We start from the raw sequence: 26981 nt of genomic DNA, 5'->3' as shown, positions 1-26981 counted from the left end.
ACGTCCTTTTAAAAGTGGCTCTCTTTGCACGTTGTTTGTTCCGGCCTCAAACATCCCGGGAGCAGACCGTGACGTCGCCTGCGCCGAAGCCGCTGGATTGAACATCCAAGCCGCTCTCACCTGCTGTACTGGCGCACCCAGATTCACGGCGTTTTTAATAACGTCAATAGACCGCACCATCGACAGGGCTTCTGAAGGTGAGGCGGCACCGTGCTAGCTCTTTATTGGCTCAGGAGAGAAGTGCGCGACGCTTTGCCATTCTTAAATGGCTTATTCTGGGCCGCCGCCGCCGCCGCCGCCTTGGCGCAGCCCCATTCTACCGCATTGTCGCCCATTCGAACATTGTTTTGGGAACGTGCAGGTCGTTCGTCGAAACACCCAATCGTCAGCTAGCTTGCGAGGGCGCGCCCTGAAAGACGCGGTTCAGCCTAGCAGCTTTCCGCCAGCAGCCAGCAGCCAGGCTTACTTGAGAAACAGCCGCCTTGCCAATCCATTGCGTCTGTGCTTTTCGGTATATTTTCTAACTCGTGCCAGCTCAGCGGCAGTCTCTTTAAATAAAAGTTCCGTCAGCCGATTGGAATCTCGCTGATTATCATTTCCTTTCCTTTCATTCTCGTCAAAATACCATCCTTTATCATTCCCAGCTATCCCGCTACCTTCGCCGTCAAGCCAAAGGCAGCGCAGCACGCAAGGCGCAAGCCATCCGGCTGCAGACAGGAACTGAAAGGCAAATACGGGACAGGGACAGGCTGGTGTTCGCGCGTGCGTGCGTGCGTGTGTGTGTGCGTGCGTGCATTTCGCGACCTCTAAGCGCGTATGTAAGCATCTTGGCAGCCACCTAAGTACCCCATCACGGTAACCACCTTCCTCTAGTGCTTCTCTAGGAAGTTTCGTCGCTTTCTCACCAAATCAAAGCGGCTCGGGGCTCTATCTGGCAGCCCAAGTTTATAATAAAAATGTCGGCCCCACCAGCAGCGCCGTCTCTGTCTCTGTCCATGTCGCGGTTCTCGCTGACATCATTCCTCGCGCGTTCTGCGTTACGTTATTCCCAGCAACCTCCTTCGTACGAAAACGGTACGGTGCGACCGGGCACTGGGCGCGCGTCGGGTCACGATGGTGGCGATGGCAGGGCTGCAGGACCGGGTACCGGCGTGCCGCCGTCGCGGCCGCAGATGCGCCGCTTTTCACGGCTCTCCCGCACCGCCGCGGCTTCCGTCGCCACCACCACCACCGCCACTATCCCCACCACAATCAGCACCTCTTCTGCCGCCGCGGTGTCGTTGGCCGCGCTGGTCATTATATGGTTAGGCTGCCTTACTTCAAGAGCGGCAGCCGACGACGGGGATTGGTACGACGGTCGGGCCACGTGGTACGGATCTATTGCAGGTGCGAATGAGGGCATTGAAGATGAGGGCATGATGCGAGAGAGAGTAGGGAAGCGGAGATAATCTTGTTTTGGGGAGTTGTTAAGGAGAAAGAGGAAAAGCCAATGGAAAGGGATTTTATGAATGCAAAGTGGAAATGAAGGGGGCAGTGTGTGGCGACAAGACCGTCAAGAAGGTTGGTTGTCGTGCAAGAGGTTTAGAGCAGTTAGAGCACACCAGGTTGAACGCGCATAGCAGGGTTAGTGCTCAGGTTGTAGACTTATAGATTAGGTAGGTAGATAGGCATGTACATAGATAGGCATGTAGATGGATAGATACATTAGATAGACGGATAGGTAGAAGATAGATGGATAGATCGATGGATGGTAGATAGATGGATAGATAGATGTTTTGCTGGGCAGGACCTGTGCAGGACTCTCTGAACCAGGAATCAGCTTTAGTCCGTAAGTCACCTGTGCGCATTTTTGCCGCTGGAAGAGGCCAGGCGGCAATTGTTTGCGGGGCGTAGTTGCAATCGTTTCACTCCCGCCTGCTCTCCCTCCCTCCCCGCCCCGAGCATGTATGTATGTATGTAGGTGGCAACATTAACGAAGGCTCCTGCATGTACGGCGCGCTGCCCAACAGTCTAGTCAGCACTGGAGCCTTCATTGTTGTGAGTAGCGCAGGTCGCTCGGTGACGTCCCATGCGCACCCGTTTGCTGACGTCACGTGTGCGTGCAGCTGTGTTGAACAGGGACTAGCCCTCCAGCTGGGCTCATCTCAAAAGACCATAAGGCGAAAGTAAATCATTTGGCCTTAATTGTTATTTCGCCATCATTGTCGTGATGGTGCTAAAAGGTTCGCTGCTTATTACTTTCTGTTTTTCTCGCCGCTTTTAGCGCCTCCATCGCCCCCACTGTTGAGGTCGTCTTGGCCCTCCCCCTCCCCCCCCCCCCGCGCGGTACATCAGGCCTTGAGCGACCAAAACAACGACTTCGCTGGCTCATGCGGGTGGGTGAGCTGCTTGGGCGAGTGGCTGCTTGGCCGACCACCGGGGCACTGCTGTGCTTTCTGCTTCTTGCAGAGTTGGCAGTTGGCAGTTGGCAGTTGGCAGTTGGCAGACAGTCCTAGGGGAAATTCGAGTCACGTCCCGAAGGGCTTCAGAGGCTGATAACTACTGGTGGCAGTAGTAGAACTAGCAATAGAAGTAGCAATAGTAGTAGTAGTTAATAATAGCAGTCGCCAAACCGTTTTTTTTAGGAGGACGGCTATGTGCCTGATGAGGTGTACGGTGTACGTCTGAATCTCTCTTTCCCCAGAAGATTCCCCAGGACCCCAACGCACGATGCCGTACCCTGCCGTACCCTGCCACAGTCGCTGTTACGAGGTTGCCTGTAAACCAACCACCTTCACTGACGGATACGGCGAACACATTGACCGCAAGGACGGCTGTCTGGACCCTTCTAAGTCCGTCATCGTCACCGTAACCGACTCATGGTGAGAACCAGCCGGTTCGGAAAGCAGCCACCTCAATCGTTGTGATCGTGTTGATTCAAACCACAGAAAAGGAGAGAAATAGGAAACCGTTAGAAGTCGTTGTCCAAAACAAAAGAACCCTAAGTCCTCGCGGACACCTAGCTAAGTAATAGATATGGCGCACTTTTGTCCTTTTGCCCTTCGCATGCAGTAAATCGTCTTCCCTCCCTCACCTGGCCCCCACTGCGCTGCGCCCCCTTCTCCCTCCACCCTTTCTACACTCCTACTCCCCCCCAACCCCCGCCACCGCTCTTCATTCACAGCCCTTGCGATTACCCGGCCAATGCTTACTCCAACCGCCGCTGGTGCTGTGGCGACATGTACCACATGGTGAGTACGACGAAAGGTGGTTTTAGCTTTAGTTTTACGAGAATCAGGCCGAAGGACGGACGGACAGACAGACAGACAAAGAGACACCTAGGACATTAATAGGCCTGTCGTACGATATACGGCTGACGTGCCATCGCTCCAGGAAGGGCGCCGACGGGTGACGCCGCAAAACAGTACATGAAAACCTCCCAAACTGCAGTACATTAAAAACTTTCAAACTTCCAACTTCCAACTTCCAACTTCCAACGTTACCCTGAGGGGCCCCCACCGTCCCGGTACGGGCTCCCGGACTCCCGGACTCTTCTCAAGTCCCCCCTCCCTTCCCCTCCCATCATACTTTCCTCCCCCCTTTCCCCCCGCATTTTGGCATCAATGTCCCCCGCATCGCATCACGTTAAATCCAAGGACCTAAGCGACCTGGCTTTCGGCAAGGTGAGAGGATGCGTCATGTGTACGGGTGTACGGCTTTGGTTGCGAAACGTAACGTAACGCTCACGCCATCTGCCGCCCAGGAGCAAAGCGGTTGTGCACGTTTTCGTCGAGTTCACTGACCGGAGGCTGCAAATGATTTGGGTTTTCTTGGGGGGCCGTGGACGTGGTTGGAGTTTTAGGGGGATGAGGCGGGGTGTGTGGGGGTATCTATCGAGGGAGCCGAAGGCCTTTGATTCCCCATGGCACATGTAACGCATGTATTGTTGTCGGGTGGGCTGTCGGTACCCGCCTTGCAATAGATGGAACACATCACTAAAACTCCTACGACACGTACGACACGTACGACACGTACGACACGTACGACACGTACGACACGTACGACATACACAGCACTCTCCTGGATTTCCGTTTCTGCCTCGAACTAGATTCAGCCTCGATTCAGTCCTGTGTGCTCCCACTTTTGTACATTCATTCGTACGTACATTCCACTCTTTCCTTTTTTTCCGTCCCTGACACTTCCTCCTGATGCATAAATCATGTATGTCAACCCGCGCCATCGCAACCTCCGTTGTTGCCGTATGTGTACGGCAGCTGGCGGATCTGTCTCTGGGCGTAATCGGGATCCGGTACCGCCGTGTCGGATGCCCGGGGGGGTTCGTACCCTCCCCACGGGAAGCATCTGGAGATTTCCCGGCCGGGACACGCAAGAGTCACCTCCGCCGCCTCTTTGGGCGCTGAAAAGAAGCTCCCGGTTCGCGGCTCAGAAACGTTCCGCGGCTTTCCCTTAACTACATTTGTTGGTTTTTCCTGGAGCCTTTTTCTTCTTTTTCCTGTCGTCATCTTTTGCTTTTCATTTTGTTTTTCTTTCCGTTCGCCTTCTCCACTTCTATCAGCTGTGTGCTAGGAATGTATGTTGGAATTTCCAGGAGTTCTGTCACACAGGCGAACCTGCTTTCGCGCATCTGCGAAGTGTCAGCCGGCAGCAGCAGGTTTTCCATGTCGTGTGTAAGGTGTAAGGCACCAAGGCGAAAAGTGGGTATCCCGTGGCCATGGCCAAGGCAACCCAAGACGGGGCTTTGTTCGCCGTTTAGAAAAAGCTTGGAAAGGGAGTTTAAGCGGAAGAGGTGAGGTGCGGGAGGAGGTGCGGTGTGTTGTCCCAGAGCCGTACAAGTTCGTACAAGGTGCCTTACGCTGCGTTTACCAGAAGTGGTCGTATATGTATGTTAAAAAAAAGGGGGATTTGTTGCGATGTGAAGCGCGGGTTTTAATCTTGCGACCGTGTCCATTTTCGTGGGGTACGGCAGTACTTGCCGTACCTCCTGGTATGTACGTGCTGTATGTTTTGTATGTACGTATGAATGTGTCCTAGGGCGCACATAACGTCCTTGTGAAGGTGCCAGTAATGATGATGATAATGTCGATGATGATCATAATGATGGTGATGGTGGTACGTGCAACAGTGGGCGTGATGGTGAGAGGATGGTGATGACGATGAAAGGGCATTGATGGTGGGAGCAATGGCGGAGGGGGTTATGAAAAAACGCAGATGATATGTTACGGCGGCATTGGTGTCGATGTTGATATTGAGATTGAAGCTCAAAAAAATGTTGAAACTCTCAAAAACCGTTGATTTTTTTTTCATGTTTTGGAGGACAGCTCATCTGAATGGGGTTTCAAAGCCCCGCCTGTGGTTCTCCTGAGTGAAGCCTGTGGGAACCTGTCGTACACAAGGGAGACGGAGATGGAACGGCAGGAGTATACGTATCAGTATGTACGTCACGCGGCGGTACAAGGTATGAGAAAGTCAACTGCGAGGGGTGTGGGGCGGCATCGTGCTGAGAGCCCCCAGAAGACCGAGGGAGGCCTGGCCTAAGTCAGGTCCTGCCAGAAGCCGGGGTAACGGAGTGCGGCGTGGGAATAACTTGGGGGGCGGGGGTAAGAACTACAAGAAGTATGTATGTACGTATGTGTGTGTATGGGGGAGAGCCGAGGGAAAATGATCAAGGAAATGGAAATGGCATTGCGGCGCGAGCAAGCGAGGCCGCGGCCCAAGTGTGAGTCTTGACGACCTGGCGGCGGCAGGCCCCGTTTTCCCTGTTGTAGGGCTTATGGCTTTGCTGCCGCCGGTGTGTCTCTTTCATCGATCATACTTGGCTTATGGGCACATCACAGCCCACGCAAAACAGCGGGCGACGCGGCGCTCATCCTGGCGTGCGTGCTTTCGTTTATGCAGTTCTTATCCTGCGTTTAGCAACGAGCTTTCTTATGATGAACTTTTTCTTTATGATTTCTTATCTGCTCTGGGTTGCCTTCGGTACTATATTCGGTCGCAAAAGGGGAGTATACTTCCCCTCTGCGCCGCTTCTTCCGAGGACGCAACTTCTGTGCGCTCTGCTTGTTTTACTGCTAGAACTCTGCTTATTATTTACAAACTGCCACATAGCATCCGGGGAAGGAGTATGAACGATGAGGACGTCCGCGCGCTGGTAAGTCTGGCTTTACTCTGGTTTTAAGTAACACGACGCTTTTCGACTGCGGAGTTGTTTGTTGCATGAGTTTTTTGGTTACTTTTGGTGACGCTTCCGGCTTTTGGTTTAACGTCAGCTAATGCTAGGTGGAGGCGCTCGTGCGCTTTTGGTGGCACGTAGCAGCAGGTTAAACTTTTGGTTTTGAAAACACGTTTCAGATGTTTGTGTTGGTCGTCACTTCGTCGTTAGCATATTTTGGAGGCTTAAGTAAATGATGAAATTGGCTGAACGTGACGGGATGTTGGCGGTTTATCTTTTAGCCTGGTACCTGTATAGGTGGCTTTGAGTGGGCTGACCGCGAACGACACTGCGGACATGTACGACATTTCAGCTGCCACTGCTCTGTGCTCTGTGCGGGCTATGTGCTGGATTTTGGAAGATGAGCAGATGAGTTTTACAATCATACATACTACGGCTTAGATTGTGCTCGCAGCGATTGTGCTATAGCAGCTTGCCTGGGGCTGTGTGGCTGTCAACGCAGCCAGATAAAGCGCGACTGCTGGCACGGCCTGCTGAGGCGTGGTCATATGTAGCCAGTCCTATGAAGTAAAAGGTCGTCGTCGAAAGTGGATTTCCGGATTTTAAACGTAGAAGGTTTAAACTTCTCCGATGTCGTAAGCTATAGTCCATTCAGCGTAATAAGCTGTGCCTTGAAGTATAACTTTGTTCCGTCTTCTCCTGTAATACCCGTGAGAGGTAAAACTGGGGACTTGACGCCAAGCAGTGTCATCACGAACCGCCAAGCGCCGTGACCGTTATACATTCTGCGAAATGTCTTCTTTTCTCGAAAGCTGTCTGATTAATCATATATGGTGCATGGAGCTGCATGTTAGATAACTTATCCAGCCGGGGTTCCTACTTGCCTAAGCAACTCCCCCGTCAGGAGGTCCTCCAGAACTAATCGCAGATGGTTTTGGACGCGTTGCCAAAAGCTGTTTCGCGTTTTGGACAGCTCTGCGTTACCTGCCCCCCGGGGCCCTTGGGGGGCAGGTAACGCAGAGCTCCAAAAGGTGTATTAACACACACATGAACTATACATATAGATTTCCGATGTCGGCTGGGTCGTCTTGGAGCCTGATAGCAACACAAAGCGAATGCGCTTTCCCTCTTTTTACAGCTTCTTATTACCGCTTCCCCCTATATGTAGAGCTCCACCCGAACAAATGCCGTACCTGCCGTACACTAACCAACACAAGCAGGGAAATCCGTACATGCACAGGTCAGACAAAAGGCCCTCAAAACAGTTTTTCAACTTAGCATTGCGGCCATCGTTGCGGCCATCATTGCGGCCATCCTCGTTACGATACCTTGTATCCGGCCCCGCGGGACCCTCCAGCGGGGAGGGGGCGCAAACGTAATGGCAAGCAACCCGTGAGAGCGCCGCAGCTGTCGGAAAAAACATTTTCTGACAGCAACATACCGAAGGAGCAAACAAATATATGTCTGTAACGCCTCAGCAAATAGAGAGACACACATCTTACAACGCATGACACAACAGCAATAAAGCAACGGGTGGCGCAATTCGGTCGCTAACGATGAGGCTCTCCGTCCAGAACTCTTCCTGCAGCCTCTTGTGGCCTAAAGCGCGGATTCCAATACATGGTCCTCCATATAGCCTTTTCGTTCGGAAACATCGCAAGGGGGCAACGGATACTTTATCTAAACACGAATGCTGAAATCCGGTTGTCATGTGCCGCAACCACCGTACAACACTGTAGTGAACACCATTGTCGTACATGGCCGTACATGAATGCGGCCGGCCTCTCACACGTCTGCCGCTTCAGGGCACATCCCCCGCCGCCACTGCAGCAGCAGCCGCCGCCGTTTCCTGAGCGGAAGCGGGAGCCGCCGCGGCCGTCAGCAGCCGTCCACCGCCTCCGCCGCCTCCACCGCTTCCGCTCTCCTCCCCGCAAATCGCCGCCAGAGCCAGTCGCTTCACCGCAGCCAACACCTCAGCGTTACCCTCCTCCAGGTCCGCTGCCTCGGCTGCCTCCTCAACCGCCGCTGCCGTCGCCGCCGCCAGCGGCGCCCGATCCGCTGCATCGCTGCCACCTTCACCACCATCGCCACCACATGGCTGCCTCGCCTGTCGTAACAAGAGACAGGTCTCCGGAGCTCCTTCTGTCGGTCCAGGGGAGTCTCTAACGACGTCGCCGTAGCCGCCCTGGGGGACCTCAGGCCTGCCGGCTGGGGGAGGTGGCGGTGCTGCCGCCGCCGCCGTGGCGAGAGTGCCTGTCGCCGCCGCCCGCGCCGCCGGGACGTGTGCACCGTACCGGATGTGGCGGGGGACCTGAGCCGCGTCGTCCCCGCGGCCCTTTAGGGGGTGGCCGTACTGGGGATGCTTGGGGCGCATCGGCAGCTGTACTCGGATCGGGGTCTGTCTTATTGCGGCACGGGTAGTGTTGTACAACGTCGGCGGCGTCCTCTGACGGCGAGTCTTGGACGGCGAGCCGCCGCTGCTGCTGCCGCCGCTGCCGGCTTTGCCGTGCCCACCGACACCACCGGCGACATGGGTCTTGGCGCCGCCGGCGCCGCCGCTGCCGCCGCCGCCGCCGCCAGCGGCACCGCCGCTGCTGCGCATGACCTCCATCAGCCGGCGGCGCTCATCCCAGGACAGGTCCTGCGCGGTTTTGCCGTGCAACAGAGCAAGGGACAGTTCACAGCTGCCGCCAACAGGAGGAGGGTACGAGGGTCAGAAAACACATAATGCTACGCGACGCTATCCGGACAACAGCTGATAATTAAAAAAAGGTGGACGATAGCCTTTAATTCGCAATTAGAACTAGTTTAACATCAAGGTTGTACTTGCGTCGAGAAGCCGCAAGCCCTTTGAAAAAAGCATTCCAAGAGTTTGTTATAGATCGGTGGTCTCTGAGGTACATGGGGTATCTTGTTCTGTGCGCGCGCTGCGTTGCTTTTGTAAGCAACGCAGCAACTTGAGCAAGGCTTAGCCGCGAGCAGTCGTTCTGCATCATGCTGCACCGTTAGACGTGGCTGATGGAAATTGCCGTCGGCAATCCTAAAACAGAGAGCAGGTAAACCGAAATTTACTAGTTATGTTGGATCAGACACGGACGCGCGTTCATGTGACGGCAACAGACCCGGGGGCCGGTTCGGACGTTCCGGAAGCAGGTCACAAATAAATTTCCGCACCACACCAGCATTTATACTGCACGAGATTTTTCACAGCTCCAGCTATGTTGTAAAATACTCCCGGCTCCAATACAGAATAAATTTGCCAGTTCCCCAGGAAGATAATGCAATCTCACTTGGTATGAAAGCCCCGGGCCGTAGAGCTTGTGAACGGCGTCTTCCTTCGCTTGGCGCCGCATTTTTGGCGTCAGCCGTATGCAGAAGCCTTCTCTTGGGGAAAACAGATGACGACGGAGGTGATGAAGTAGCCGAAAAGGAGGAGGTGATGTGCAAGTACTCGACGGTAAAGCTGCTTCTTGTTCTGTCGACGGAAACCTCAACGAGCGTGGCTGTCCTGCCTTAAGGGAGTCCCGATCTCAATTTCCATGAACTCCTTCCTTTGTGATTTACCGAATCACACCAACCGACGAAAGTTGTTGCCGCACCCCGTCGTACCTCATTATCCCCGTCACGAGACAAGTGAGTTTTTCCTCTGTTAAGGAAGATCTGTTAACGGCAGGGCGCCTGGGTGGACTTTCCTAACACCGTATCTATATCTTTTTGCGGGGTTGGCCCTGTTCATACCAGCTCAAATCCAAAACGGGTCAAAGAGTTTCCGGAACTTCTTGGACTTTGTTGGACTTTGCTTATTTCATTTTTAAGCTGGCAAGCAGACAAGGGATCGCATGATTCATGATTAGTAAGACGGACGAAGTGGGCCCTAGGGTCCAAGACAAGGGCAGGAAGGTGCCTTGACCGACACTTGACAGCCACCGGTGCTGCCACGTTGCACTCGAAGGAGGCGGAGAATAATCTGAAGGAGGGACGAAGAATAGCGGATTAGGCAATCTCCCACAACGTTGGCTCGTTACCGTTCCCTGTACTCTGACAAAAAAGCAGCCTGTCCCTATTCTTGTCCCTATTCTTGTCCCTATTTCTAGACCTTGACAAGTAGTCCCCAAAAGTAGTCGTCCTTCTTTCCTTCCAACGGCCTCAGGCTTATCATTTAACCCTTCCAGACGGACCATTGCCTCGCCTGTCGGCACGGATGCGCCTCTCTGGCTCGGTTCGCTTCTTTTTCCGGCATGTCGTATGTCCTGTCGTTGACTTCACCTGTCCCCATGTAGGAGTCGAGACCCACAGTTGCCTGCCAGGGAGCGACGCACACCTTATTAGGTACACGGCTCCTTCGCCGCTCTCCGTTCGCCGCCGGCCCATATGTACAAACGCAGTCATATTTCATAACCAAGACTCCTGCAAAACAAGACAGCACACTGCAGCTGTGCTGTCCTGTATGTAATGCTAAGGTTGCATTGTGATCCGCATGGAGGCCCTAACGCAGAGCGCTCTCGGGCGACCCCTGAACGCTCGATTGCTACCGGCCGGTAGCTCGATTGCTAAGGCCGGTAGCAATCGGCCTTAGGTATAGAGCTGTATTCCCTCCGATCTCATGTGCCCTTTTAGCGCTATTTGCGCCGCTAATACTGGCCCTTTACGATGACCGGAAACTATGGCAGACATTCCAAGCCAAGGAAAAATGAAAATTATGAAAGATTTCAGTGAAACCGTTTCACAGACTTCAAAACCGCGCACAAGCTTTGAAAATACGAAATAGGTACTGGTACCGTATGGTGCTAGCCGTAAAGGGCTGGAACTAGTTTCCGGCTTACCGGTGCCCCAAGATCTAGACCCCTCCTCCGAAGCCACAGAAACTAGTTTCGCAAGGTCACCGTTCTTCACGGAGATTCAGTTCCATTAGCCAGCTAGCGTCATGAGTTAGGGTAAGAGAAGTGGTGTTCCACCCCACTAAATGTTGGCTGACAGTAGCATGCTTCTATGGTAGGTCAGTTATGCCAGCTGTAAACGTAAGGCATTTTCCATCCCTTGTTACCACGTTTGCTTCGTTGATCATAATGCACGAATGAGACATACATACAAGACTAAATAGATACAAGAAGCAGTGGTGAATGTACGACATTACATGATCAATGGGCTCATTGCAGGGGCAAGGCAATGTCACAGGGTTAAGCAGTGGCATCAGGTGGTTGGGCTAAAGGTACGACAGTCCATTACCCTGGACATGCAGCTACTGGGCCATAACTAAGGGTAACTTGCACCAGTCATATGCACATCTGTCTGGTCTGGGCGACACTACTGCCTTATACAATTTAAGATCCTGGATTCAATTCCTGGGGAGACCCCCAACGTTGTCGGGAGAGTGAGGTTATGGCTATGTGCTGAGATGTGGAGTTGAGATTACAGTTGATGGATTGAGATCCGCACGCTGGATTGGTGGCGATTGCAGAACCCTCTGTCTTTGCGGATGTTCAGGTGAATGGATGAGGAGTGATCCTAGTAGGCAGGATCAACCGCCTTGGACTTCCAGTTCGTATGGTGTAGTACAGTGTGGTAATGGTGGATGGTGCTGTATGGTATGATAAATCGTAGAAAAGACAATGTGTTCAAATGGCCTAGAAGCCTCCCACTCTGTTACAATTCAATTCAATATGTATAAACCAGGATCACACCAATGATGTACAACAGTCCACTGCCCTTGCCAAACAAACATCCCAAAACAATAAAATCCTTCCAACATTGGAAGATACAAGCTTGTATATACAACGCTTAAGCGCCTGTAGCCGATGGACGGTGGTGACCTGGGATGAAGTTGACCTGCAAGCTGACCAGTGATCTGGCAGATTCTGATGGATGCTGGTGGCGCCTGTGGTGCCGGTGGTGCTGAACCTGAACAATCCACTGAGAAGTTGGCTAGATGAGGCCCTATGGCATAAAACGAGGGGTAACCCCTCCTTAAGCATAACCCAGGGGTTAGGGTTAGGGGTAAGTGGTTACCCATGTGGCTATGTACGAAGGGAGGTGGGTAACCTAACCCCGGGGTAGGGGTAACCCCTTACCAAGGGGTAACAAAGGGGTCAGGGTAATATTGTACTGAGGGGTAACAGACAGGGTAACCCGTGTTTACAAGTGTTCCTTGTCCGTATGCCGGGCCATATGCTGGTGTCAATGGATTGTAGGATGTCCCTGTCCAACCTGCCTACACATGCTATCACAGCTGTCTCATCCATCTATGTGAGCACGTATGCCTATTTCGCCTGTCTATGTGTGCATACATATGTGCATGCCTCTCTACACTTCCATCCATGCATATGCCTGTATCGAGCTCACATGTCTACACGTACAAACATACATGTTCACCAAACACTTTTGAGTGTACAATTGTAAAGATTGCCTCACCAACACAAGCCTTGCAGGGCTGTAGAGCCCGCCCATGGCCCCAGGCTCGGTGTGTGTATAAACTCGCTAATTACACCAACAAATATTTCTCATAATATCAAGAGAAAGGAAATCGGACCCAGCCCCCAGATCCAGTTCCATATGATCTGATGTACAGCTCCATACACATGTCTCACTAAACAAGTTGCTGACTCCGATATCTGACGCACACGGTTGCTGCGAGGACATTGAACTTGCTGGCATCACTCTGTGGGTTCATGGGTTTGAAGATGTCGGAGAAAGCCTCAGGAACGCAGGCGGGCACCTTCACGGCCAAGGCCAAGACTCCGTTGTATCACGGCATGCATCATTAGGAACGGATGTGGAAGTTAGGTAATGTTATGATGGCCCTAGACACCCAGTAGGCCTACCTAGGTGTGAATTCAATGCAATATTAATGGTCAATCGAATTGTGCCGGGCTGCTTACCTAATGCACAACTTCGACTTATTGCTCTTGTTGCTGTTAATGGATGGTGTTGCCAATAACAGGCTGTCAAGCACGCGCTTGCAGTCGATGGGCGGCAATTTAAGCTCGGCCAGTAGCTGAAGTGCCCCCTCGCGACCTGCTATGTCCAGCTCCGAGCGGATCACATCTGTAATACTCTCCACGGTCTCCTCATTTTCAGTGCACGCTCTCCTAAGAGTGTCAAGGGTCAAGGAGCTCCAGATGTTTGACCCCAAACACGGTCACAGCCGGTGAAGCGTAAGGCGCCCTTCCAGGCAGATTCTCGGGTGTCACTGGAAGTCTTGCAGGATTAGGTGCACCATAAGCTCGGGCCTGTGCTGCAGGAAGGTCAACACGGTGTTGTGGTGGTCGACCCGCGCTACCACGCCAGCATTTTCGCCGCCATATGCACCACTATTCCATGGGGAATTGTAAATGAGCATTGTGTGCGTAATTTATGTGAACAATGGTGGCAGTGAATACGATCGACCGAGTTGTCGATATTGGTAGTCGCTTAGTTTAGCTTGTCCGTCTTATTAATAAACCAGCCAAGGGGGTGTAGTATATGAATGTAGTTATGATTAATTTGAATGTACCTATTAGGAGTATCCATGGAGGCAAAGCAGCCTGTGTACGACCACGTTGTCGGGTGCACCTGGTAATTTGTCTGCCGACCACAGGACTCATTGCCCAATGTTTTCACAATGAGAACTACTATTTCACAATGGCTAGGTACATTCAAATTTACTGTTAGCTATATTCATATACTACACACCCTTCTCTGGTTTATTAATAAGACGGACAAGCTAAACTAAGTGACTACCAATATCGACAACTCGGTCGATCGTATTCACTGCCACCATTGTTCACATAAACTACGCACACAATGCACATTTAAAATTCCCCATGGAATAGTGGTGCATATGGTGGCGAAAATGCTGGCGTGGTAGCGCGGGTCGACCACCACCAGAACACCGTTGACCGTCTTCCTGCAGCACAGGCCCGAGCTTATGGTGCTCCTAATCCTGCAAGACATCCAGTGACACCCGAGAATCTGCCTGGAAGGGCGCCTTACGCTTCACCGGCTGTGACCGCGTTTGGGGTTAAACATCCGGAGCTCCCGCTGAAGACTCTTGACGCTCTTAGGAGAGCGTGCATTGAAGATGAGGACATTGTGGAGAATATTTCAGATGTGATCCGCTCGGAGCTGGACATAGCAGGTCGCGAGGGGGCACTTCAGCTACTGGCCGAGCTTAAATTGCCGCCCATCGACTGCAAGCGCGTGCTTGACAGCCTGTTGTCGGCAACACCATCTAATACCAGCAACAAGAGCAATAAGTCGAAGTCGCGCATTAGGTAAGCAGCCCGGCACAATGCCTTTCGATTGACCATTAATATTGCATTGAATTCACACCTAGGTAGGCCTACTGAGTGACTAGAACCATCATTACATCACATAACTTACACATCCGTTCCTAATGATGCATGCAGTGATACAACGGAGTCTTCGGCCGTGAAGGTGCCGGCCTGCGTTCCTGAGGCCTTCGCCGACGTCTTCAAGCCAATGAACTCACAGAGTGATGCCAGTAAGTTCAATGTCCTCGTGGCAACCAAGTGAGTTGACATGGAGCGTTGTTGCAGTAGGCAAATCTAAGTGAGGGCAGGCCTAGGCATGTCACATTCCCGACGTGTGCCCTAGGGCAGGCCTGCAGCTCTTCCCTTCCCTGCTTTTCTCCCCATGACGGCCGTACTTCTGCCCTCGCATTCAGGGTTATCAAGGCGGGCATTCTTTGGACCGACATCAGCGAGGGCCTGGCACCCCGGAACGACACCCCTGCTACGACACCGATTCATATCAAGACCATCATAACGCACTGGATGACTGTACTGTGCCATATCAAGACCATTGGCAAGGGCAACCTCCTATCCCTAAAGAGGAACAGCACGGCACGGAAGGAGGTCGAAGCAGCTCTCCTTAAAAGCATGAAAACGTGCATGCAGAATTACCAAGGCGGTAAGTTTGCAAATTGGGGGAATGTACACCTGGGGGTACTAAATCATCCATCGGAAAAGGGACACCCCCAACAATAGCGCACTTTTCAATTTCCCCCCACTTGCAGTGTCAGTTCCCGACATGTACGATGGCTGAATGTGTGTGTACGTGTTCTGGTTCAGGGCTCAAGCCAAAGGGCTATGAGGGCATGTTCAACACGGGAGGTGATACAGCTTAAGGAGCAGGGCACCTGGGAGGAACCGACAGATGACATGCGGCAGAAGGCCGACCAGGAAGCCAGGGAGAAGGCCTTGGCAATCTTGGGGCGCATCAAGCAGAAGGCGGGTTTCGTGGACAAGAAGAAGAATGGTGGGTTTCTGGGATGGGCTTGGAGGAGGATTGACTGGATGGATGGAAAGACTCAATAGTGTGCAGGACACTCACAGCGGTTTTACACTCTTGTAAGCAAGATTTTGATCCCTACAATGTGATCATGATTTGCAGACACAGAGCAGGGCGGCGATGCAGCTGCCGCCGAAGCACCAGCTGGTGCCGAAGAGGTAGCCCCTGTCCAAGTTCCACGACAGCAAGAGCAGCAGAACCCCGCCAACCCGCCGACCAGTGATGAGGGTGACGGGACAGCTGCAGAGATGGGTGAGAACCCCACCACGGAGGAGGGAGAGGAGGTGGAACGAAAGAAGCCCCGTGGCAGGAAGCCGACATCCAGCTGGCTGTAGCAAGCGAAAGGAACCGCCCCCAACTGAGGCTTGTGCAGAGCAGGCAAGGACCAGCTGCCGCTGTTGAGGGTCAGTTGATCCACGGATAGGCAGTGAGTGAAGTGAGTTGTGCTCTCAGGGTTTTGGTTCGGCTTAAGGGTTTTGTTCAGAGTTGGGCACTAGCTAATGTTAAAACCCTGATATATCTGTTGCCACCTATAGTTATCCTCTCGGTTTCTGTCATATGACAGTTATTACACATAACCTTCAATTTTGCCATCCCGTTTCCTTGCATGCAAAGCAGGTCTGGACTCTAGAGTCCCCGTGGTGGAGACCTCGGATTAATCAAATATTGGAGTCAGCAACTCGTTTATTGAGACATGTGTATGGAACCGTACATCAGATCATACGGAACTGGATCTGGGGGCCGGGTCTGATTTCCTTGAGAAATATTTGTTGGTGTAATCAGCGAGTTTATACACACACTGGGCCTGGGGTAAATAAACAACGCCTTTACACTGTATTCAGCATGATCCTGAAATATTTTCCCGTTTCAATAATTGCATAATGATTATGCCCAATTGAGAGGAAGCTGAGCATGCAATGAGTACCAATGTCAATATATTCGGAACCAAACGCAAGCGTGCTAGGCTTATTAGGGAGCACGGTGTACGCAGAAGTACCACCGCTGCAAACCGCAACCCCCAAGTGCCGCGCCGCCCCCAAAGGCAGCACGACCAACCTACCACTGTAGAACCTACCATTGCAGAAGAAGACATTTATCAAGAAGATGCGCCAACGGACTTAGGCTGGATACCGGATGATCACCCGCATGTGGGACAGGCTGACATTGTTTGAATGACAGCTGCGGCTGATCATGGGGCATGTGATTCAGACGATTACAACGAGGACAGCGATGATGCTGACGAATTAGATGGCGCTGGCGGAGCGGGCACCTCTTACGGACTCACGTTCGATCCCCAACTCGCTAGTCTGTACTTCCATCATCTTCCCGATGTGAGTGCAACCCGTGCAGCTCTGCTGGCGGCAACGCATTCTGCACTGCAGAGCGCCGTGGAGCGGTGCAGCGATGAGGCCGCCTGTCCCCGCTGTGGTTCCTCAGGATATTGTGATGGCCTTTCTCCTATCCCCATCACGGTCGTCTGCTGGGAAACCCATGGCTATCAGCCTTCCCCAACTGATCTGCATGCACTGCCGTGCACCTTTCACCATTCGGCCAACGGCTGTCGACTGCCTGCCGGATACAGCAACCTCATGGGACCCGTGTGATTTTCGACTGACCCATGGGTCGCCTCCTACCAAGCACCCAGTCCCGCACACAGAGAACCTAGCATCCGGACCAAGTACGCGTTTATAACCAGCTGTTTTGCATACGGAGTAGCTCCAATAATAAAAGCCCGTATGCAGAAGAGCACGTCGAGATCCGTAGTTCGGCTGACCCAGTGGTCGCCTCCTACCATGCCTTCAAGCCCACCCAGCGACGCATCTTCTGGATAAATGTTTTCTTCTGCAACGGTAGGCTCTGCAGTGGTAGGTTGGTCGTGCTGCCTTTGGGGCCGGCATTTGCGGGTCGCGGTTTGCAGCAGTAGCACTTCTGCGTACACCACAAGCCTAGCACGCTTGCGTTTAGTTCCAAATACATTGAGATCGGTACTCGTTGCATGCTCAGCTTCCTCTTAATTGGGCATAGTCATTGTGTAGTTCTTCGAACGGGAAATTTTATCCTATTGCTTGCGTACACGGAACCAGAGAACACAATTTCAATTCTTGATAATCTTTGGTGGTATATTTGTCAGTGGGTAGCGGAAGTGCGTCCCACCTTAGCGGAATATACTCATATTTGGCCTCCCCACCGCGCCCAAAGGCGGGAGGTGGGCATTGGTTCATAGCTCGAACCAATTGAATATTAACTGCCTATTATAATTGCTGTCTATGAAACAGGTACCTATTCTCTCAACAGGTCGATGTTCCAGTTCGATATCTACTCGCTGCTCCCGAACTTCTCAACTTCGAGGGTTCAAATGGAAGGAATACTCATGTGGCACATCACTACAACCTCCGCTCACGTAGCACGTGGTCCTTCAGCACCGGGGCAGAGTCTAAGCACCGTGCAACAACCGGTGAAGGCACCGGTATGTGTATCACTGGTATGTGTTGTATCACGTCTTTTGCAGAAAAAGAACCGATTGGCGGATGACAGATCCCGTGATACCCAGGAGGATACTTCAGTATGCCATAGAGCACATGTACACCTATACGACATCATCATGTCATTTCAACCTTATTGGCAATTTATGGCAGTTATGTGACCATGCCCGGTGGTTACCCATGATGGTTACTGGAACCGAGGACGGTTACTGGCTAACGGTCCATCCGGTAATCCTACCGGCCCAGTAACCGAGGCATGGTGATCTCGGTAACTGGGCCTGTAGGGTGGCAACTGGGCCGGAACCGGCCTGATGTAGGCCTGATGTAGAGAGTCATCCCTAATCTTCTCCCTGAATTTTAACTAATTATAGGCATGGACTGTGGCTCAAAGCCAATGGTGCACTACTAGATGTACCAGGACTCCAGGACTCTCTTGTTTCCTCTGCACAACAGCCAATGGTTCCCGCAAATCTATCCACATGTTTTCACGTGGTAAGCAGGGTGCAGGTAAGTCCAGGGATACAGACCATGCAAACAGTCTGCGCAGTACTCGCAGCTAAAACAACACCTAGCCTCATGTCGGCTAGTGCTACATGATGAGTGATTAAGAAGAATCTACCTGGCATGTTGGTCGTTATCCAGAAGGTTCAGGGAGCCAATCGCTTCTCACATTCCTCCCCCACTAGAGTGAACCCTCAGGCGGCGGACATATCCCATAGCATTGTAATTTCGATATCGCGTAGGATTATGCTTAAAGACATTTCTTCCCCGTCCGAGATGAAGGTCTGCTTATTTTTTTACTCAGCTGCGGCTGGTAGACTTACTGCCCACTCGGGTATCCGCCTTGGGCCAAGTAGTATATGGCTGGCATGCACTATGTTCGTAACCGGACCCAATCCGGGGAGATCCTACCTCCTAGCAATACGCACCAGGCAAAGAGTTGATGCTACAGGAGCCGATCCATCTCACAATCAGGCAGTTAAAATGTGCCTCCTTTCAAATGGTGCATCAGGGTTGGTAAATATATTTCCTCACCTTCTGCTTCTCAGTAGCAAATCAGGTCCAGGCTGCTCTGTGGCCAATGGTAAATGTATTAAGGCCGTGGGGGCTTCAGCACGCCATACTGCAAGCCTTGAACTTTTCGAATGATGATCATATCCTTGGGAGGACCTGATGCTCTGCACGCTTCCAGGCTTCCTCAATCACAGCTTCCTTTCAACCTGCTGAGCTCGTCGAAGATGAAAAATCTCTTGCCTTCATGCAGAAGCCTGTTAAACTTCCCTCGGTCCGTATCGCCGTGATCGTTAACAGGTGCCCCAGCGCGATAGCCTGAAGCCAACATTTCAAATGGCGTTGGCGCTTCACACCAGGGCTCCAGAACATAAAAAAGACGAGCACCGTCCTTACTTTCCCTTGTCATCTGTGAATTGCGTGTCATAAACGCTCGTTGGGGACGTGTGGATTGGCGCCAGCATGTAGTGCTCTTCAAACCAGTGGATGTGAAGGCAGGGAGGCAAGGAAGCAGAGGATGCGCATCTTCACCAAATTTCTTTTCTGTATCCAGTTCATAATGGCTATCAGCACGGCCGTAAACAAGTGTTTATAACAATGACGCTGCTGGCTCCATCGCGGCGGCGGTGGCTGATGTGGTACGAGTGAAAAGTTGTAAGGAGCGAAGCGATGAGACAATTTCAACAGCTAACCAATGGCGGATTTTTACAAGTTTATATTGAGACAAACGCTGTGGTATCGTGTCAGTATCCGTATTTGCACATCGGGAGATCGATCAAGATCCAGTGGTTTCATGCTTTCACCAATAGCAGTCCCACAACACGTCCGTATGTTATTCTTTTAAATTTGAATATATTACAACTTTCGCAGCACCAGGGCCGCCTACCTGAGAATAAGGAATGTTCGCTCATTTTTGTTGTGTAGCTAGGCGGGGGGCGGGCGGAGTAGCGGGAAGCCCAGCCATGGATGAACAACAGGCTGGCTTTTTGACGTTCTTATTTTACGCAAATATGTTGCGGATACATGCCGCTGTTAAGCTCCAACAAAATTCATGACGTGACATAATGAGGCCTCTGTCATCCTTTCTTATGCTTTCGGCATGAAACCGCCTTTCATAGAAATTTAACATTTTATAAGGTAAGGGATTAAGTCAGGCGAAATGTAGCGGTGCAGCGGTTTTCCAATACGCATCTTGTTCAAAATTTCAACGCGTTGACACATGATGCACATGCCACGTCAACTGGGTCAGAGCCGTTGTAGCAGACTACCACAACACCCCAAACTTAAAAGGCATTGATAGTCAGAATCAAGTATCTTCCCTGTACGACCTGGGTGAGCGCGCGATGTCAGAGTTTCAGAACCGAGCGCAAAGGCATAGCGTTTCATGCACCGCAGCGCTGCCTATGCGTCTGTTTCCTTTCTTACGATGCCATGATAGCGGAGACGAACGGACATTCGTCCGGTCCAGAGCCGTCATAGCAACATAACAGGCATTCATTGTCATCCCCTGTGTTTGCCTGACTTTGTCGTCCCGGCGGTCAGCCAACAACTTTTCACCCAGGAGCTTGCCGCTTGCCACGGCTAAGAACTATGCGATGTAACTGTGCTTTGATCCCCTACTCGTAATAGGTTTGTCTACAAGCTCACTTAGAGACTACGTTCTAACCCCGCCGCATCGGAATACATTTTTCCTGTACGAGCGGAACCAGGAACGTGTGAGGTTCAGAATCGAACGCCAAGACAGAAATCACCGTTCAGATGGTTAAACCTCCCCGTACATGATTCCTACGTACCGCTCCGTGCCCTGCCTATGCGTCTGTTTCCTTCCTTACAATGCCGTGATGGTATCAACGAACGCACTTTTTACATCCGGCCGGTGCAGAGCCGTCATATCAGCCTTTCATATAAGGCATGTAACATGCATTCATGGTCATGAGCTGTGTCTGCCTAACATCTTCGTGATGGTGGTCATGGCGGCGGGGGACCATCAAATTTTCACCCATGACATTACTGCCACGGCTAAGCAACATGAGTTTTTACTGTTTGTTCATCGCCTAGTCATATTTGGTTTACCTACCGAGCCGATTTCGATACCACCTCGTGTCACCGCCGTATCAGAGATGCGATTGTTACAGTGGACCCCGAACGGGTCGAGTACAGCGCCGTATAAGAAAACACTTTCCCGGTACGGTACAAGCGGGACGACGAGCAACGTATGAGGTTCAGAACCGAACCCCAACGCAGCAAAACGCCATTTTTTTGTCCACGATTTAGACATATCGTGGACCATGCATTGTCTTTGCGTGTCTTTCCATCCTTACGGCACCAATCGCGTCGACCAACTCACTTCCAAATGTCCACGAACACTTGTTAGTGCACAATTGCCCCCACAACACATGCCTTGTCTGCCTGCCCTAGGGCAGGCTCGTGCAGGGCTGTACAGCCCGGGCATGACCCCAGACCCTGTGTGTGTGTCTCTAGTCACAAAAACATTTTCATCCTCGCTAGAGAAGGGAAGTCAGACCCAGCCCCGGACCCAGTTCCGTGTCTCACTAAACAAGGTGCTGCTGCCAATCCAAAAATGCCTCCCACCGTGCACGGGGGCTCTAATCTGCGTGAAGGGAGGAGACAGAAGGGCAAAATTGAAGGTTATGACAGCAACCAGAACCTGCTGTGTACACTGCATCGTCGTAGACAACAGCGGCAGGGGAGACTGTCGTGGCAAATAAGTTTTCGTTTTTGGCGGAGTCTTTGCTTTGTAATTGTCCGATGTCACAGGCACGCACAGCAGTGGATACAACATTGGAGATTGTGCGGCAGTATTCAATCAAGCTTCCCATTTCGCTCACGGCATTGCTGTCGCCAAATTGCATCCGCCGAGTCAACCGGTTGATGCCGAGCGTGATGTTGACCTCGGGTGCACTTGATGCACGGACGGAGTTCTGTGGTGCGCCAACAACCATCATGCGGGTATTCTGAATAAGCACTTGTAACTGTTGTCGCACGGCCCCGCAACGACACCGACAAATAGTCGTCGCCTTTTGCAACAGCCAAGCTAAAGCTCTGGACCCAACACGACTCCTCCTTGTCTCGTCCATCACCAGAATTATTCCACGCAGTCGCCGCCTTGTAATTGCTTTCTGAGAGCTCGACATCGTATCCCACAATGAGTGCGATAGCTCGGTGTGCAAATGAGCAACTTTTGTTGTATATTTTACGTCGACGTGATAGCAAATCCGTGGCATTGGCATGGTGCCGCACCTGCTAACCGTACCAACCGCACACATGCGAGGTTGGTGCACATCCGTCCCCCCATCCACCTTCAATATGTACTGTTGCGCCAGTAACCTTTTTGCCATGCTTTTTTCGTGCGGAATCCTAGCAAGGCGTACCTCACGATGCAAGACATGGTGCCAAGTTATCCGCACGTCGCAGCCGCAGTCCGCCGGGAGCAAGAGCCACCCCGTCGCACACTGCGGCCATAAGCATCAGTCCGCAGGGGGAATCCCGCCCTTACAGATACCGGCGACACAACCGGCTTCATGGAAGCAGCTAGTAAACCGCCAAACTAACCCGGGGCCACGTTCACGCCACGAGCAGCATAGCGAGGTCCTTGGGGTACTCCTCGCTCGCTGAGATGCGCACAGTCTCAAAGAAGGCCGCCAGGCTGGAGCGGATGCTGCACAGCACGACGAACGCCAGCCGCTTGGGCAGCCCGCCGTGCTGCTGCGCTTTGTGGATGCAATTCATGTATTGCTGCTTGGCACGCCGGTGGCCTGACGAGAAGCCCAGCGCCGAGCAGAAAGGCACACCATGCGACAGGAGCACCATGTTGAGCAGAAGGCGGCACATCCTCCCGTTGCCGTCTTCGAAAGGGTGAATGGTGACGAACTCGTAGCTTAGCCATGCAGCCAGCGCGAACGGGTCCTCCGTTTCGGAAGCTGCTCGGGCATTGTAGTTAGCCAGCAGGCGGACCAGCGAAGGCTGGACGAGTTCAGGGTGCAGGAAACGGTGAAACCCCGCGTGCGCGAGGCTGTCACGGTATGACCCAGCGTTGACAGGCTTGCCGTCTTCGCAGACCATGCCGTCCATCAGGATTTTGTGCGCCGCCAGAACGATGTCGGGAGTGAGCGGCTTCTTCTCCACCACCACGTGCTGCTTGAGGAAGATGAAGGCAGCTGCATGCTGCACCACCTCACAAGTTGACTTCCCGCTGCTGCCGCTGCTACTGTAAAGCAAACATGGGTCCAGCGGCTGCCCTTGGAGGATTTTGCGGACGAGAGAGGCAGTGTTTGACAAGCCGAGCCCCGCCCCCTCAATCTGATTGGAGAAAAAGATGGAGCAAATTACGGACCATTCTATATGATCCTGCAGAAGCGCTGCTGCTATGCCATCCGGCGGTATCTCCTTCAAACTTCTCAGGTAGGCCTGCACCATGCACCAGACACGTTCCGGAGAGTCTTCTTCCCAAGGGCAGTGGTAGTAGTTACTACTCATGAACTCAAGCATGTTGCTTGCAAGTCCTTTTCCTTGTCCTATGTCATGTTTGAGAGAAAAGGAGGGCTACAATTGTATTTAGGAAATGGCAGCTTTGGCAACAGACGCGAAAACACAACACTTGAAACGCTCAAATTGAACAGTTGCTGCAGCTTTTCTTCGAATTGATAGGCACGACGGCAGTACGTCCGGGGGCCCATCAAGTGCCCGACCGCTAGCGCATCAACATCAACGGTGACGTGGGAGGGCAGCCTACTGTCTTCCAAGTGCCGCGAAGTTCCCTCTTAAACAACAGGAGGAACCTAGAACTCCAAACCCCAACAGCCTATACCCAGCCAACTCGCGACATACACAGACAGACATACAGATCGTCATCTCAACGCTGCTTTACAATGGCACATCCACGTACGAATACCCCAGTAACGCCGCCACCACAACCACAACCACCACAACCATTACCACGACCACAGTATCTAACCTCTGCCTCTCACGGCCAACACCTTCCAGTGCCTCACGACTACTACAAAGACCAAAATGTGTTGTCGGCTTCGTCCCCCCGGCCGAACCAAAAAACACACATGACACAGCCCAGCGAGGAATCGACCGCGTGCCGTACCGTGCCGCATCAACTGTCGCTCCGTTTCCCCCGTCTTTAGCCGAGGTAAAAACCGCCCTAAGGAAGCCCTCGTGTTGAGCGAAACAACAGCCGCATGCATGTGTATTTATGTATGTAAGTATGCGTGTGTCCATAGCTGAGAGGGCGAAAGCTAGACAGGTTTTGGGGGTGCCGGAAAGAGGGAAAGCACGGCCATAAACGAAAGCAACCGAAATTGAATAACGCCCTGGCAGCGCCAGGGCCGTGGTAACCAGAAAAGGAGATATTAAGTTTGAAGAAACGGAGAAAAACGGAAAATCCCCTTTCATCATCGTTACTATAACGTACCCGCGTACATCCCGCTGGCCAGATCTGAGGAAAGGGAAGGACTTTTTTTGTGACTCAACTGACAAGGGGGATTAGGAGAGACGCGCCGGCAGGTAAAGTGTTCGTGGTGGTTGCAGCATTTTCATTTATTTAAAAAAATAGCTACAGCTAAGTAATCAACCTGAATTGATGACAAATCGACAACTGACAACCAAGAGCAGCTACCTGTTTAGTTGGCTTTTGCTGTTCCCGGCAGCGGTGTTCCTGGCAACGCCCCGTGTTGGCGATGGCGACTTTGCAAAAGGATTACGACTCGACGAACCTGCTAATAGCAGCTCGTTCTCCTCGCGAGGGTTCAGCTCCCTTGACTTCCTTCGTTACAAAACCATGTACAAAACCATGAACCAAGCTCGCAACGCTCCGTAGGCGGCGTGACGTGTACACGCCCCTCGTAAAAGGCCACCAACCAAAACACACCGATAGCGCACCTTTCATTCATCACCTACAACCCCTCCTTCAATCCCTGCTTGTCTCAACCTCAACTGAAATCTTTCCACGCCGGTTCATTTGCCCCCACCACACCACTGCAAACCCCTCTACCACATCCTCCGTGCCTTCCCTCCCCTTTCCACACACACACACACACCTCTACCCACCCACCCATCGTGAGCCCCTTCGCTCATGGCGACGAGACACCCTACGTCGAGGCGTCGAGGCGTCGAGCGCATTGCAAGAGACATCCTACGTCCTGCGTGAACTTGCGAACTGGACGTCTTCCCCTCGGTCTCCCTCCTCCTCCCAAATGAAAGGAAAACTGCCCTAAGTCCTAATAAAAAATGGCGTGGCCGACTCCGCAAGCGCCCATCGGGAAAACAACAAGAGAGGAGAGGAAGACGGGGGGAAGGGGGAGGCGGGGGACGTCCCATCTGTAAACAGAAGAAAAGAACCTCCACCATCACCACCACACACACAGACACACACCTTCGCGTCCCGTAAAGCACATGTAAGACAGATTGCACGTAAGACAGAGCCTTCCTGCTTGCGTCATCCAGCGACAGAGCAATGGCCCCTTCCTACGGCTCCTACTAACCGCCACTAACATCTAAACGCAAGACAGGCGCAAACAGGCGCAAAGGCGTTGAGAGTGGCTATGTATGTGGTGTCTTATGTCGAGTGCGCGTGGCGGCAGGATCAATTTTCGAGGAGAGATCTATTTTCGTCTCCTTTCCTTTCCTATTCTATCCAGCCTTCCGCAGACATGAAGGAAAACACACCCGCGTCTTAGTCCTCCTCTACCAGTGCCACTGTAACGGCAGCAGCGGGGACGCCGCCTGCGCCGCCTCCGCCGGCGGCCGCGTCTCCTGCCTCTGTAGGACCTGACGGACCCGCCGGTGCCGCTAGATGCTCCATGGCTGCGGCTGCGGCGGCGGCGGCGGCGGCATCCGCTGAAGGCGTAGACGCCGTCGCTGCCGCCGCCGCCGCCGGCCACCCCGGCAGGTTGGCCTGCAGCAGCGGCAGCGCCTTTCTCTTCGCCGCCGCCGCCGCCGCTGCCGCGCCGCCTGCTCGTTGTCGTGCCTCCTGCGCCAGCCAAATCCGTACGGTCTTGTCGTCGGAGGCGGAGGCCAGCATGTACGGGTTAGTGGGGTTCCAGGAAACCGCGTTGACAGTGCCGTTGTGGCCGCTGAGCTTGAGCAGCTGCTCCCCCGTGTCTCGGTGCCAGAGATAGAGCTGCGTTTGTGTTTGTTGGGGCCATGTACCAGAGGGGAGCCGGTGCGTGTGTGTATGTGTGTGTGTGTGTGTAAAAAGGGTCGAGGGTAGGGCCGTGAAGAATAAATGGGACGTGGACAGGCAGGTCATGTGGATGTGGAGAGAGGGTGAGGTAGGGTTTAAAATACCCCTCCACCCCACCCCACCCACACACCGCCTGTGACCCTCTCCCTCCCCCAGGAACCCACCCAGCGACTGGAGGGCCAACCCTCAAGAGACAGACAGACAGACAGACAGAGAGCACTCTCACCAGGCCGTCCTCGCCCCCGTGTACGACAAACGTATTGTCACTGCCTCCGAAACCGCATCGCAATACGAACCGTACTGGCTCGCCGTTGGAGAACCGGTACACGGCCGCGGGGGCTATGGGTAACGAGTCGAGGGGGTCTGGGGCTGCGCAACAGAACGGGGGGGGAGGAGAGGTGGGGACACTGTACGATGGTGGTGATGCTGGTGATGCTGGTGATGATGATGCTGGTGGTGATGCTGGTGGTGATGGTGGTGGTGTGATGGTGGTGGTGATGCTGGTGGTGATGCTGGTGGTGTGATGGTGGTGATGCTGGTGGTGTGATGGTGGTGGTGATGGTGGTGGTGATGATGGTGGTGTGATGGTGATGCTGGTGGTGATGCTGGTGGTGATGGTTGTGATGATGGTGATGATGGTGATGATGGTGGTGACGATGGTGGTGATGGTGGTGATGGTGGTGATGGTGGTGATGGTGGTGATGATGGTGATGATGGTGATGATGAGGATGAGGATGATGGTGATAAATTGATGATGGTGATTTGATTATAGAAGTAGAAGAAGATCCGACCACCCCGACACACACCCGCCGACATGGAC

General features: G+C 52.8%; 5 protein-coding genes across 5 annotated transcripts in view; 2 read left to right on the top strand and 3 right to left on the bottom strand.

Moving 5' to 3' along the window:
- Window positions 1-956: 956 nt before the first annotated feature.
- On the top strand, window positions 957-4400 carry VOLCADRAFT_93781 (uncharacterized protein; the record flags this gene model as incomplete). The annotated part of the gene is made up of 7 exons (XM_002953028.1): window positions 957-1386; window positions 1961-2037; window positions 2335-2375; window positions 2739-2861; window positions 3164-3230; window positions 3636-3662; window positions 4254-4400. 7 exons carry the CDS (start codon window positions 957-959, stop codon window positions 4398-4400), a joined length of 912 nt encoding a protein of 303 aa, XP_002953074.1.
- A 3570-nt stretch (window positions 4401-7970) lies between these two features.
- VOLCADRAFT_93780 (uncharacterized protein) lies at window positions 7971-10558 on the bottom strand (the record flags this gene model as incomplete). The annotated part of the gene is made up of 2 exons (XM_002952933.1): window positions 7971-8853; window positions 10491-10558. The coding sequence occupies 2 exons, from the start codon at window positions 10556-10558 to the stop codon at window positions 7971-7973; spliced, it is 951 nt and encodes a 316-aa protein (XP_002952979.1).
- Window positions 10559-12177: 1619 nt separating this feature from the next.
- Window positions 12178-16116, top strand: VOLCADRAFT_93779 (uncharacterized protein; the record flags this gene model as incomplete). Its single annotated transcript, XM_002953027.1, has 7 exons — window positions 12178-12199; window positions 14058-14418; window positions 14554-14676; window positions 14832-15021; window positions 15238-15424; window positions 15560-15709; window positions 16076-16116. The coding sequence occupies 7 exons, from the start codon at window positions 12178-12180 to the stop codon at window positions 16114-16116; spliced, it is 1074 nt and encodes a 357-aa protein (XP_002953073.1).
- Window positions 16117-22536: 6420 nt separating this feature from the next.
- On the bottom strand, window positions 22537-23460 carry VOLCADRAFT_93778 (Fic protein; the record flags this gene model as incomplete). The annotated part of the gene is made up of 1 exon (XM_002952932.1): window positions 22537-23460. One exon carries the CDS (start codon window positions 23458-23460, stop codon window positions 22537-22539), a length of 924 nt encoding a protein of 307 aa, XP_002952978.1.
- A 2191-nt stretch (window positions 23461-25651) lies between these two features.
- The window catches only part of VOLCADRAFT_93777 (uncharacterized protein), a gene marked incomplete at both ends in the record, with an annotated part of 8493 nt that continues 7163 nt past the window's right edge, over window positions 25652-26981 (bottom strand). The window contains 2 exons of the mRNA XM_002952931.1: window positions 25652-26098; window positions 26388-26530. Coding sequence (XP_002952977.1) covers window positions 25652-26098; window positions 26388-26530 — 590 coding nt within the window. The remainder of the gene's footprint in view (window positions 26099-26387; window positions 26531-26981) is intronic.

Source organism: Volvox carteri (assembly GCF_000143455.1).
Source record: "Volvox carteri f. nagariensis unplaced genomic scaffold VOLCAscaffold_33, whole genome shotgun sequence".
In the NCBI taxonomy this organism is placed as follows: Eukaryota; Viridiplantae; Chlorophyta; class Chlorophyceae; order Chlamydomonadales; family Volvocaceae; genus Volvox; species Volvox carteri.
This window is presented reverse-complemented; position numbering and strand designations above follow the sequence as displayed.